The sequence below is a fragment of the Opisthocomus hoazin genome, chromosome 20 (assembly GCF_030867145.1).
Source record: "Opisthocomus hoazin isolate bOpiHoa1 chromosome 20, bOpiHoa1.hap1, whole genome shotgun sequence".
NCBI classification, from domain to species: domain Eukaryota; kingdom Metazoa; phylum Chordata; class Aves; order Opisthocomiformes; family Opisthocomidae; genus Opisthocomus; species Opisthocomus hoazin.
The window spans coordinates 15,429,979-15,443,466 of NC_134433.1; the positions used below are offsets into that span (position 1 = coordinate 15,429,979).

At 44.1% G+C, this 13,488-nt stretch overlaps 1 protein-coding gene across 2 annotated transcripts in view; it reads left to right on the forward strand.

Moving 5' to 3' along the window:
* AATF (apoptosis antagonizing transcription factor) overlaps positions 1–13,488 on the forward strand; it is a 56,265-nt gene that overhangs the window by 27,092 nt on the left and 15,685 nt on the right. For both annotated transcript variants that reach the window (XM_075439954.1, XM_075439953.1), the window contains exons 9-11: positions 7,221–7,288; positions 9,304–9,384; positions 12,612–12,683. In XM_075439954.1, coding sequence (XP_075296069.1) covers positions 7,221–7,288; positions 9,304–9,384; positions 12,612–12,683 — 221 coding nt within the window. The remainder of the gene's footprint in view (positions 1–7,220; positions 7,289–9,303; positions 9,385–12,611; positions 12,684–13,488) is intronic.

Genomic DNA, 13,488 nt, shown 5'->3' on the forward strand with positions numbered 1-13,488 from the left:
GAATATACATAATCCCTTTTTTCCTCCACTCTCGGGCTCTCTCCTCCCCCGGATTTTGGTTGTATGTCGCAACAGCCCGCAATGATCAGTTTTGCCTGTGATCACCACAACCTCCAGAAGCTGAACGGAGCCAAAGTGGATGGGGAACATTCGGCGAAACGCTAAGATGATGATGATGGCATCTCAGAGATGCCAGGAGCTTGCCAGGCAGGACTGCCAGTGGGTTGGCAAGGACCGTCATTCCTCAGCTACTGCATTGTGTTGAAATGAGCTGTTACTGTCTGGGGTTTACTCCCGGGGTGAGCATGCTTGAACAGCGAGGAAGAGGCTTGCTCCCTTCCGTATCTGTACCCCGAATGACTTAGGAAAGGAGTTGATCCTGTAGAAAACGTTGAATTGTGGGACTTGTAACTTTCTTCATGGAGAGGCACTGTACGTGCCTGCCCACTCGTGCGCACTCTGACAGATGCGGCTTTTACAAGTGAGCAAGAGATCTCACCAGCTTCCTTTTCCCTAGCTTAGTGTTCAAAATGCCTGTGTTAATCGGAGTAACCACAAAATGAGCTTCCAGGTCTGAATCTCTTGTTAAGATACTTGTAGCTCAGTGTGTTTCTCTGCTGGGTTGTACTTGTGTCTAAATCACTTTGTAGGGCTTTTTAGAAAACTTTATCTGATGGGGTAGATTTCCGCTTGTGTCCCAAGCCAGAGCTGGCCTAAAGCAGTTCCTGGGCACATCCTGTGGTTTTCTCTCCCAGGTATTTGATAAGGCCATAAACAAGTAATTACTAATCCAGTGAACTATTAAAAGTCGATAATGGTGAAGAATAGAGAGAAGACTGGCTTTCTGACAAGCTGGTTTACCTTAATTAAACTGGTGAGTGATTAATATGGACAGCTGATCTCGTGGCTTTAATTAGATGCATTTAGAGTTTTGTGTGAAGAAGAGATGTCTCGAACCATCCCACAGGTTAATGGCAATACAATACTCTTATCACAGGCATGTATCTTTCAAATGGCTGGGTAGATGGTTAATAACACGTTTTAAAGCTTGATTTGAAACTTCTGTTAATGGGTTATTAGAAAATACGCAAGTCAATGACTATTTTATACAAAACTGAATTTTAATAAGATGTTTTTTAAAAAGAGACTGTCCAGTGATTTCATCTTGCAGTTCAGGTTTTTCCATTATAAATTGATTGCAGAAAATCAAGTTTTAAGCAAGTGTTTCAAGGGGATTTAAAAATAATATTAGAGCTGCAGTCAAAATTTTCTCTGGTGTTGCTAGAAATCTGGACGGTGTTACGCTACTGGTGTGTGGGAGGTTGGAAGAGGAAAAGAAACAGCTTGCTTCTGCATCCGGGCAGAATGCAGTGTGAGATGTATGCTGAAAGACCCCTTGACTAGAAGCAACCTCTTCATAATTTATGCTGTTTTAAATAATTGTATGGTGTATAAATATGAAAAAGAAGGAAAAATTAATGTGATTTACCATGTATCTCCAAAGACTAAAGGAGAAAAAAATTAAATTAGAAAGTATTGAAACTACATTGATAAAATGTAGCTTTGTCAACTTGTTCTGTAGTGGAGTGAGTTTGCATTTTTACCAGGAAAGAGGAGAAAAGTGTTTGGTGTTTGTAGTCTGACTTCTTTACTTGGGCTTGACAAGTTGTACTTAGCTTCTCTCTGCTTTTTTCCTGCTGTGATTTTGTTAAAAAATAACTGGGTTTTGAACTGTTGCAGGATAACTTAACACCACCACGTTTTTTCAGTGTGACATGTGATGCTGCAGCTGTGTGAGGCAGGATGAAGGTGATTTGCCTGAGCTTTTGAAAGGATTCTGTGTTAAAAGATAGCGGAGCGCCGTTAGTAGACCTTCACACCACACAGATCGTTTGTTTGCTGCCTCTAGTAACAAATACACATTTAGCTGGAAAAGTCTGCATAAGCAATGTGCAAATTTTTTAGAGTTCTTCAATAGCAAAGTGAGTATTGCTCTAGCACAAGGAGTGACAGAGTGTTCTGGTGAAGGTAAGCGGCAGCCGGTAAGCCTGCCGTCTGGGTTTCTCACATTGCTCCTGTTGTTTCAGAATCCACAGCTAGTTGAATCTGCTTCTGTTGCTCTCAGCAAATGACTGAGATGGCAGAAGCGGTACGACGTTCTGCCTTCCCGTTCTTCTGTTGTTTTAAAATGAACGTCGTCGGCCCCTTGTTTGACGGGACTGTTGGCGCAGGGCGCCCAGCGGGACTGCTCCGGCTCCCCCCGCAGCAGCCAGCACAGCTGGCTCCCCCGTACAGCTGCGCCTCACCTCCTCGCCTACCTGTCTTGCTGAGTTCCAAGGCAGCCGTGCCGCTTGCAAGACAGAGTAGGTGGCTTTGATGCACCGTAGCAGAAATGACCCGTGCCTTTACTAGCTTTTCTGAAGATTTTAATAACCTCAGAGAAGTGGTGTGTCTTTTGTTCTGATTGTATTTCTAAGCTTTGTAAACTAAACTGTTTCCTGTGATATGCTATAGATCAGCTTTTGTGAGGTCTGTGAGGGCTGAGAAAAGTGAGCCTTTTGTCCCAAGGCTGATTTCAGCTGTACTTAACTCTTTGTCTCAACTGGAAATTCTTAGGGGTCTGCAAATCGGAAAGGTCAGCAACTGTAGTGTTAGAAACACGGATAGATAGTGCATGAAAATGAGACCTAACCTCTAAAATGAAAAATTGACCTCTAAAATGAGAAATGAATCTCTGTTACCCTTGAACAACACCCTGATGGCATTTCTAAATCCCTCGAAGTTCGTACGATGCACTTTGCGTGCGTCTCTCTGAGTAGTGTGGAGAGAGAGTCCTTTTAAGGTGAATTCTTTAGAAAGCACACCTCATTGACTTCAGTGTAAATTTTAACAATGGCTTTGGTGTCAGCAAAGGCAGGTGAATGCTAACCGCTTTTGAAGCTCGTGCCTTGGGACATCTGCACGAACGCTGCCTTGCTCTTCGTTAGCAGTTGCAGATGTTAAGCTCTCTGGCGTGCTCAGGACACAGGAAGGGGAGTCAGTTCCCATCTGCTCCCAGCCCTCCGCGAACACGGCTTGTGGACCTTGGCAGACCAGGCGACATCTGTGTGCTTCTCTTTACTCCTGTGCTTGGTAGTCCTTGGTTTTGACTCAGGAGTCTGATTGGGTTGATTTTAACAGCGTTCCCGAATGCGTCTTGACTTGTGACATGAAGCTTTGTTGAGTTCAGAAACACCCGCGTGCAGGAGCTCTTGTGGCAAGCATCGCCTCTTCATTCCAACGACAAATAAAACTGGCATTAACAACTTTCTTCTGCTTACTGTTGCCCATTGTCCACTTTTCACGTAGTTTGTCCTCCCGGCTTCAGCCCTCGCTAGGTAGGAGCAGCTGGGAGTTGGTTGCTGAGCTGCAGGCTGCTGGACGTGGTTGCACTTCGTTGCAGGCGGGCAGTTGTGCTTGCTTGCATGGGAGACTGAGCTTGGGGTTTTGAAGTTCGGGGAAGATGTGAAGAGGTGAAGGAGGGAAAGCGAAAAAGGATATGTTTCAAATCAAAGCCTTTTGATGCTGAAATTGCCTAACTCAAACTCTGTCTTCACACATCAGGGCTTAAGGCTGATAGTGATTTACTTACACTTCCTAGTTAATAATTAGACATTGGGAGACACCATATATCACTCCTAATGGAATATATGGGGTCTGATGAGAGTTTTCTGTTTTGACTAATAAATTTTAACCAGAATCACCAAGCTTAATGAAATATTACAGCTTCGGAAGTGTTTTAAGTCTTGTGCTGTGAAAACAGTGTTTCTTTATTCAGTAAATGAATTTATCATTCATTCTGTATCCTGAGCCCAAGCTGACTTTGGAGCATGGGCTGAATGCAAGACTCTGAACTAGAAAGCGGAAAAACTAATCAAATCCTTAAAGACCAAAGGCAGCGAGGCAGGTCTAGACTGACTTTTTCAGTGGTAGCCTCTGGCTACATCCACTTTTATTTTAGTAACCATTGTTAGCATGATTTATAACTTTAGCTTTAAGACGTACACTATTTAGATGTAATAAGATGCTTCGCAGCTTTTATTTCTATTTCCTGATTTCCCTCTTGTCCCTGCTCTTTTTTTACTTCCCCCTCAGCTTTTTGTCTCCCTCTCCTCTCCCCAGCAGTGTCCCCAGTCCTGCAGTTGACGCTGCACTGGAAGAACATTTCACTGTCAGCCCCAAGGTCAGCAAAACCGCCTCTGCCTCAGCTAACGGCTGGTCGGCTGGTGGCCTGGTTAGTGCAGAGGGGACGACTGTGTGCAGGGTTTAGTCTCCTACTGCTGCACCAAGCTTTCCCCTGCTAAGGCTGGTGACAGGATCCTCTGTACACAGAGGAGAGGACGTGCCCCCCAGCAAATCATGGGATCCCTGCTGTCGCCGTGCGAAGTGGCACACGGTTCAACTCCGTGCCCTTCGCAGCTGTCACGGGGAATGCTGCCTTGCCAAAAGGAGTGTGATCCTGTCCAAAGAGATCCTGCTCGCTTCCCAGGTGCAGCATTAGGAACCTGCCCCCAAAGTGTATCATTTTCTAACCAGTGGGGACATAGCTGTGAGACCTTGGTGGCACTCCTTAGTCTACTGGCTTTGGTGGGCCAGCAGCAAGAGCAAGTCCTGCTGAAAATGCCTTGCAGCTTAGTTCTCGTGTAGGACGTCTGTGCTTTATTGTCTTCTTGTGCCGTAGCCTCTGCCATGACTACTCAGCAGTTTTTTCTGTGCATCGTGCCAAGGAAGCAAGATAAGAGGAGATAGTAAACACACCTTATTGCCGGTACAGGAACAAACCACTAAAACCTTGCTGCACCATTTCTCGCTGCTGTTAAAACCCTCCCTCCCACCTTGCTTTTGACAGAATATTGACTAGAAACCAAGATCCCATTTCTGCTTAGCCTTAAGGGCAGCTGTTTACAGAGTGGCGGTGTTACATAGGTTTACTGTGTCGTATGTCTGTGTAACACTGGATTTGGATCTTGTATTTAGCTGCCAGAAGTGACTGTGATGAAGTGGGAGAGATAAACTGATAGATTGTGTGCCAGAAAGATGTGGAGAATCAATCAGATAAGCAGGGCAGAGAAGTAGCTTGCTGTTTTCTAGTGATAATAAACCAGTGGCCTTTCTTCCTGGAGTTTCTAAATGTAATTGCTGCAGTAATAATCTCCAAAAATAAGCAAATAGAAAAAAAGTCATGACAGGTTTTTAATTATGCTCAAATCACTCTTTTTTATTTTTTTAATATGATGTATGCCTTGAAGGAGAGGAAAGAAGTGGACAAGCATAAAGATTATCTCTGTTGCTGGAGTGTCTCTTATCTGAAAATAAAAAAGGGTCATAAAATGATACTCATCTACCTCTATGGCATTTTTCTTTGTGGGGTGCACACCTTTTCCCTCCCTCTCTCCAGCAGTGTACTGAAGTGATCAGAAACTATGGGAGCCAGCGAGTTTCTCCCATCGTGCTGTACCCGGGACAGCTTTTGGGTGTCAGCTGCACGCGGTGGGCAGCGTTGGTGCCCGCGAAGGTGTCTGAGGGCAGGCTGCTCAGAGCACAGTCGCAGTCAATAGCTAAGCTGTGCTGTCGTCTCACTTGAGCTGGTATTTCCTTATATACATCCCCGGCTGCAAGGGAGGATGTGGAGCTTCTTTGTTGTCCTCTTGCCTTGTCTGTGCGTGCTGTCTTGGGCCAGGTGAAGACTACAGCCAGGGCCACGAATGCTCCCCAAGCCCTGCTTTCCGTCACTGCTGCTGTACCTCCATTGACCGCTGCAGTCCAGCTCTCCTACTTGAGCAAAAGTATAGGGTGGAGGAAGAGGTTCTTTCATCCTTTCTTCTCCAGCATTGTGGAATTGCCTGGACTCTCTGGTTTCCAGGTGGGTCTGTTTCAGGCCCTTTCTGAGCTGAGGCAGTAACTTCACTAGTCAGTGAAATGTCGGCATCTGGAAGGCAGCCTGTGCACCTCAGTTTTGGAGGGTTTATTTCTGTTCTTTGTGTTAATATGTTGGCTAATACCCAAGGCACAGCACATACAATTTACAGTGAGTGGTGATAAACATATAGCACTGGTCAAGTATCCAAAAAGGCTGTTCACAATATTCTTTGGCTGCAGGAAGCAAAAAGGACAAAACCCAACCCTCAGGATGTGAAAAGAAATAGAAAAGCCTGCTTGAACGTTCCTGCTCTAGCTACAAAAATTATTTTGCTGTACTGTTCCTCTGGGCAAGTGTTGTTGCCCAGCAGTGCTTGACTTCTGTTTGGTGAAGTGTTTCAGTTCCCCCCTGCCCTCCCCACTTGAAGTGTGGGGTGAGACCTGTGGACAGAGTTCTTACTGCAGATCTGCCTGCGTTACATCTCTTGCCCATGGGAACATTCAGGCCTTTTTTTATTCTTCCAAAGCCCAAGGAACAGTACTGACCTCAGAAATACAAGCTGAGTTCTTCATTCTGCTCCTCCGTGTGAGAAACGACCGTCTCCTGTCAGGCTCAGCTGCTCACATCCCCACAAGTTTGTCACCTTTTTGTCCTCCATGGGACTGCACACTTTGCTCTGGGCTCTTGGGACCAGCAGTTACCAGATGGTTGGCCCATCTGACAGTCCCAGAGCCGGGGATTCCAGACCTTTGCCATTGCTTAGACCTGAGATCGTTAGTTTGCTTTGCCTGTGTGGGGCTTCTGGTGCTTGGACCATGGTGCAGCAAAGTTGTGCCCCTCTGGCTCCGCATAACCGTGTAGATTCTCTTCAGATGAAAGACATGATGCTGCATGTCACCTCAATAAACCGTGATGCATTGAAGGGAAGACTGTACTACTCCTGGATCCATCTGAAATTACAAACAAACTCTTTGTAGTGACCTGCAGTGTTATGCTCCAATTGCGTATTCTGTGGGAACTTTTTTGGAAGAGGGGGGCGATCTACAGGTACTTACACTTTTAGCATAGGGTTTTGCTTCCTTGCTTGGACCTTGTCAGAGCCATCAGCTATTTCCCTTGGGAAACTCCTTCGTGCTGACGGAATGTTAAAAAGCTTTGGTTCTTGGCTTGGTTTTTTCTAGGAGGTTTCAAGAAATAAGGTGTACAGGTTGCCTTGGGAACTTGGCAGCTAATTTCTTAAGTCTTCTGAGAAACCTGTGAGCCTGTTTGCATTAACATGTCTTTACTGTGCTTTTAAATGGAATTGTTGTCTTTCTTCTAGCTCCTTCGAGAACTCATAGAACGTAAAACCACTTCATGGGACCCCAATGACCAGGTGGCAATGGGCAGGTAAGTAGGAAGTTGTCTGTACCATCACTAGCTTCACCAGTCCAGAAGTGCAAAACTGCTTGTCGGCTTTCAGTCCAGGTCATTGTAGAGGGCAGAATTTTTAATTACTCTGGAGAAAGCATCTGGATGTAAGAGACTGCATAACAAATTAATAAAACAGTAGAACATTAGTCAGGAAAGCCATCCTGTGTAACATACTCCTTCATTATGGATCACATTGACTGACTCTGAGTTTGCCAGCCGTTAAGCTGTGCCCTGGTTTGTCTGTGATCCCCTGAGGATACTTTCCAGTTGTAAAAGGCTTGTTTCAGACTTTGGAGATTTCTAACTCTCAGTGGTTCATGCAGCACGGAGGGAATACTTAGAGGGGTGACTGAACTGACCCTAGCAAGGGGGACCTAGACAAAGTGACTGCCCGCTGCTGAAATTTGGCCTTTTCTCACGATGAGCTCTGCTTCGTCATTGTTTTAGAGGAGCAAACCCTCTGTCGTGAGATCTGTTAAAGCAGTTCCTGTGTATGCTCTCTCCCTGCTGTAAGAGAAGATACTATACAATTAAAACAATATCAGGGAATGTTTCGTGCATGCAGAAGTGAAATATGATTCCATGCAGGGAAGCGCTTATATCTCTGTTTAATTCTACAGTTAGAAAATAAAGAATCTTCCAAATACCACTTAATGAACAGTGTACATTTAAATAGCCATGGGCTATGGTTTAGGAAAGTGTAAAAGCAGAGGGAGGTTGAAAATGCTGGAGTAGGGCTCTCTGCTGAAAAAGTACTGTGGGCTGTGTGTATGGGGAGCAGGAGAAAATGCATTAGGAAATTTTGTGATGGTGAAATAACTTTTATCCTTGAAAAATATTACCCAAATTTTAGTGCAATGTGTCAGATTTATTTTGTGTATGTCTGGAATATTATGGAAAGCTATTCACTATAATTTAACATGATATAGACAAAATTACATTTAAGTGGTGATTACATTGTACATTTATCTGACTTTACAATAAAATAGATTACAGTAATTAAGATTATATTAAGATTGCAGTAATTGGATTTTGCTAGATTTTTTTCCCTGATGTCGAGTTTTCATTGTATAAATCAGGTAAGATGACGCTCGTTTTTGTAAAAAAATGTTTATAACTACTAGAAGTTTTCCCTTGCTGAAAACTTTATTGACTTGATGAAGTTCTGTTTGAGGAGTTGAGCTCTCCCTTCTAAATACAGTTGGGGATCAGTCAGCACGTTCTGAAAGTGTTTATTGCTTTGATTTCTTTTGTAGCTTTGTGTAGTAATAGTTGGAGCATTACATAGGGCTTCTTGCTAGATTTGCTGGGTTTAAGTTAGAGATGGTGGGGAGAAATACTTATTTATCATTTTCAATATATTTTGCAAAACTGAGGGAGGAAATAAATTCAGAGCATCTGCTGCATCGTGGTAACTCTGTTCATGAAGTTAGCATAACCCATCTCACTTAAAGAATCAGTTGAGGATGCAGCAGACCAGCTATTGTGTCACGAGCTTTCTATATGCAAAACAGAAGTCGTTCTAGTAATCAAGGCTGAAACAAAAAACGCTGTACCTGTAGAGACTTTTTTTTTACAGATTTTAGCATTTATATTTTGTAAGGATTGTATTTTGAATTCTAAAGATTCTTAAAAATACTCAATAATCAAGAAAGAATGAAAAATGGAGCCAAGCTTGTGGCCTCCGTGGGTTGCCCTGCGGGTAGAATATTCTCGCTCAACAGTGACTGCTCATCGGGATCCGCAGGTCTGGTCTGCGTGCCCCGTTGTGGCTGGAGCCAGGAGAAATGTCCGTTGTTTAAATGCCGTGGTCACGGAGTGAAGCAGCACCACGGGCACTTCAGGTTTCATACTTGTTTTCCTGCGGTCCTGATCACTTGTGTAAACGAGACAGGTGGAAGGGCTGGGAAGGGCCTCAGGCCCCGGTGTACCTAAGGCTCGTTTGCCAAGTGGTTCTAAAAACTGTGTCACTGTCGTTTTGCATTCCTCAGGCAGTGGCTGGCCATCCAGAAGTTACGCAGCAAAATAAAGAAGAAAGTGGACAGAAAAGCCAGTAAAGGAAGGAGAATCCGGTGGGTGACAGCTTCTGCAAGCAAACAGAAGTTCGGATTTTGCCGAATAAAGTCTGACCGTGCTGGGTTGGCTCTGGGGTGCATTGGCAGGCTTATTCATGCCTTTTAGGGCAAGATGCCTTGCTCTGGGGCGTCCACTGGGGAATCTTAATGTTTTTGAGCCTAGAACAAGGGCTTGGTTAGATGCAGCCTGTGGGCATTGCCCAGATCAGTCTTCGCCAGATGTTCATTGGTCTCAGAAAACACTGGAGAGAGGTGTTCAAATGTCCCTAAGCGATTTGGGGCCATAATTTCCAGTGAAAGCCAGTAGCACCTCTTGTGCAATATATATTTAGCTGACTAAAACGTGGATAGCAGCTCCAGGGGAAGACGTACAGAAATGCCTCAGTGAGGTAGATGTCTGTTTGCCACTGGCTGCCAGCTGGAATTTGGTGTCAAATCTCTCTTTATTTTTGCAAGTCCCATCACAGCTTTCTTTAGCTTCAAAGCTTTCATATCCTGACTCCCGGATCACTAATTTGGGTTGATCTCTCCTGTTGAGTTTCCAGTGGAAGAAGCTTCCACGTGGTAGAAAGAGAAGCAGTCTGGAGAGGACAGGGTTTTTTTCCCCTTTGCAGAGCAGATATATTAGTCTCCCTGAGATTAGCATGACTGCATGATTTGTAGTGGAGGAGGTGTTTGTGGCAGGGAGGCATGCTGAAAAGCTGCACTGCTTCCTGAAAAATCTGCAACATTAACCGTCCTTTTGTGAGTAAACTATAAATCGTGAGTTTAGATGGCATCTGATAGAAAGTCAGTGGAGTCAGTCTGGGTCAGGCCTGGCATAGCAATTTTTAAGATAGATGTCATAAGATAATTTATTAAAAGAGGGAAGAGCTACTTTGTTGGCCTGAAAAGCCTATAATTATTGACTATCAATATTCTTTTCTGTCAGCATCACATATAATTGGATATATTCATGATTCAGTCAAAACTACTGACAACATCACACAACGGAGTCAGACTCGTAAACCTCCAGGAATAATGGGGAAGTCTCTCGTTGTGTGTGCTTCAGCATTCCTGAGAGATCAGCTATCTCGCCAAGTCAATTGCCTCTTAGATCTTAGGTGCCTTGTTTTCTTCTTTAAATAAAAGTTGCACTACCCAGCAGGGAAAATATCAATAAAAGAAAAGAATGTCATTGTGTTTAGGATTAACATGCAGTTAAGCTCCATCATCTTTCCAGTATAGTCCAGCAGAGCCCAAATGGGTGTTTTATAATAGTTGGTTCTTCCACTGAGAGACCCAGGATCACCCCAAGCAGAGCACTTATCCTCTGTTCTTCTGTTTCCTTCTCTAAAACTGGGGCAGCAGTGCTTAGATTTGTTTTCATGAAGGACTCTGAGATCCTGGAAAGCGAACTATCACATACTAAGTTTCATCTGTCTCCGTAATTACTCCTTTTTATTAGACCTGCAGTGTTACCGCATGGTTGGATGAAATGTGCTGTTTATTGTAGGGTCTGAGGATCTTCAAGTGCTTTCAAAAGCAGCTGAGCTTGCGCTTCACATGAGTACCTGTCCCCTTCATAGACAGGGAAATTGGGGCACGAAGAGGGGAGGTATGCTCATCCTAAAACTCCGCAGTCAAGCTTAGGAAACCTGGTGCCTAGAACTCTGCCGTCCCTCACTAGGACACGCCTTTCCTTGAGGTGGAAGTGGAGGGGTGATGTGTGCACACCCGTTTTTCGTGTCAGTGAATTCTGGTCCTGTGCTGCGGCAACATGGAATGTCTTTCTGTGAATGAAATTAAATATTTTGTTTCTGCTAGACCGGGATTTTTAAAGTCCTGATTTAAAAAATGTGACAGTAATTAGTTCTGGACAAACAACTGGTGTCAGAGAATTTATCAGAATCGCTCATTCCCCTCGCCACTAGGCAGACTGTCCCTGTGTAGGCTTTGCTCTGTGTGAATCCATCAGTTGTTAACGTCTCATAAGCGAACTGTTTCATAGTCCACGCTGTTGACCTGTAGTTTGTTGCAGCAGTCGCCCTGCACGGCTGTGTCTGTTCCCTGACGCCTTCGTTACAGCGTTAGACCAGGGCAGTTGCTTCCATTACGAGTGACAAAGACTCGATTGTGCGGAGAAGCCCTTGCGTAAGGGTGAGCGTGTGCTGTGCCTGAGGAGCCATTCTGAAATAGTCTTGTGAGCTAAAAATCCCCTTGAGGGAATGTTCCTGCGTAGGCAAACAAAAGGGAGTGCAGAGGTGACAGAGTGGAAAGGTGATTCTGGGCAAATGCTTGTGAATCCTTTTGCCTGCTATTTGTCAAGCTCTAAAAATAGCAGCAGCTTGGATAAAACATTTCAGACTTGGGTAGGGAGCATGGTAGTGTACACCAAAAGCCATCGGTTTGGAATCCCCTGCCCTTAGACACTAGGGTTTAAAGCCACCTTTCATTCAGGGTTTTTCAGTACTCTAGATAAATTTTGTATGTCAAGTCCTTGAGTGTAAGTCTCGAAAAGCTACTGCAGGTTTCTAGCCCAGTGTGGAAAGCGGGAAGGGGATCCCATATCTGGAGGTGCAGTACAGCGTGCAGAAATATTTTGGTGGATCAGAAGCTGTGAGATGCAGCACTGCATCACCTTGGACATGAGCCATCTCTCCTCTGCACAGGTCTTTAATTATTCAGGGTGAGACTTTCCAACTATGGGTATGGCTAGCAGAGTGGGATTTTGCTATCCTGTACAGCCCTAGATACCACAGAGCAAGGAAAAAGTGATAGCAGATGGATGCTTGAGAAGGTCTGATGCTTCTGCAGCCTGCAGTGGGCTCTTTGGGCACAAATTCCAGAAGGTGATTAAGACACCAGCTGAACCGAAGGCTGGAAACGAGTTCTTGTTTCTCTGTCTCTGACTGTCCAGGGTTGTCTGTTGCAGAGTCTGATTAGGTACTCGCACACAATTAGTGGAAGCTGTATGTGCTCTTTCTAGCTGTGATAACAAAGGATTTGCTTGCTATTCAGTTCATTGTATCATCTGATTATTCTTCTGTCCGTGTTATAAGACAGGAGGAGGAGGGAAGGGAGGGGGAATTGCCAGCTACAACTAGTGACTCATTAGATATCAGCCACCAGGAAAGCCAGTGCTTTGCATTTCAGGGACTGCTAATGTTTGTGTTCAAGCAGCACCATTTCCTTCTCATTAATAGTTACTAACGTGCTGCCTGCTTGTTTCCTGCGCTATTCAGGTATCATGTCCATAGCAAGCTGGTGAGCTTCATGGCACCTATTGACCACTGTACAATGAATGATGATGCCAGGTGAGTAATAGATTAATTATGTTTCTCAAATGGCTTCATGACAGCGTGATATTGACCTGTTCTTCAGTCTGTCGCCCCCTCCATTTCTTCTTATCAGTTAACCATTTGTCACTGGCATCATAGCCTGGGTGTCTTGGTCACATCTGTCCAGGCAGTCTGGCTGAGCTTTCGCTCTGTAATTACTGTGACACCAGACAAGAAATTTTCATAAATCTTGGTACCTACATTTTGATTCCTGCTTTAAAACTCCTCCAGTTTTGAAATCTTCTAGTTTTATGGAATTATTTTGGAAATAGAGAACTGAGTTATCTGATGTCTTCAGGTGTAATCGAAACTTACAAAGAACGTGGCTTTGAACAGAAATGACAACTGTTTTAAATTCTGTTTAGTGTGCACTTTCTTGGGCCAGTTAATAACTGGAATAGTTCAGTCAAGATTCATTCAAGACCTAAATGTTGCTTGTGTTTATGTCTATTTAAAGAGTGAAGAATTTTATTGGAAGACTATAATGTTTTAGTGTGCTCATTAGTAAAGAAAACATCAATGAAGTTTTGTCCATAGCTACTAGATAGTTTTACTACATATACACCCACATTTCAGTTACATATTTATTAAGTATTATGTTGTTAAACTAAATCTGGAAATGCTGAGCTTTTTGTGGGCAGGAGGTGGAATAATTTTTCCAGTGAATGGATGTAGAAGGCTTGAGAAACATCTTTCCCCTGGGTTGTGGAACATGTTTGTGCTTTGTGAGAGAGAGCGATGTCATTTGTCTGTTTGCAAAATGGAAACCAAATACCTGCTG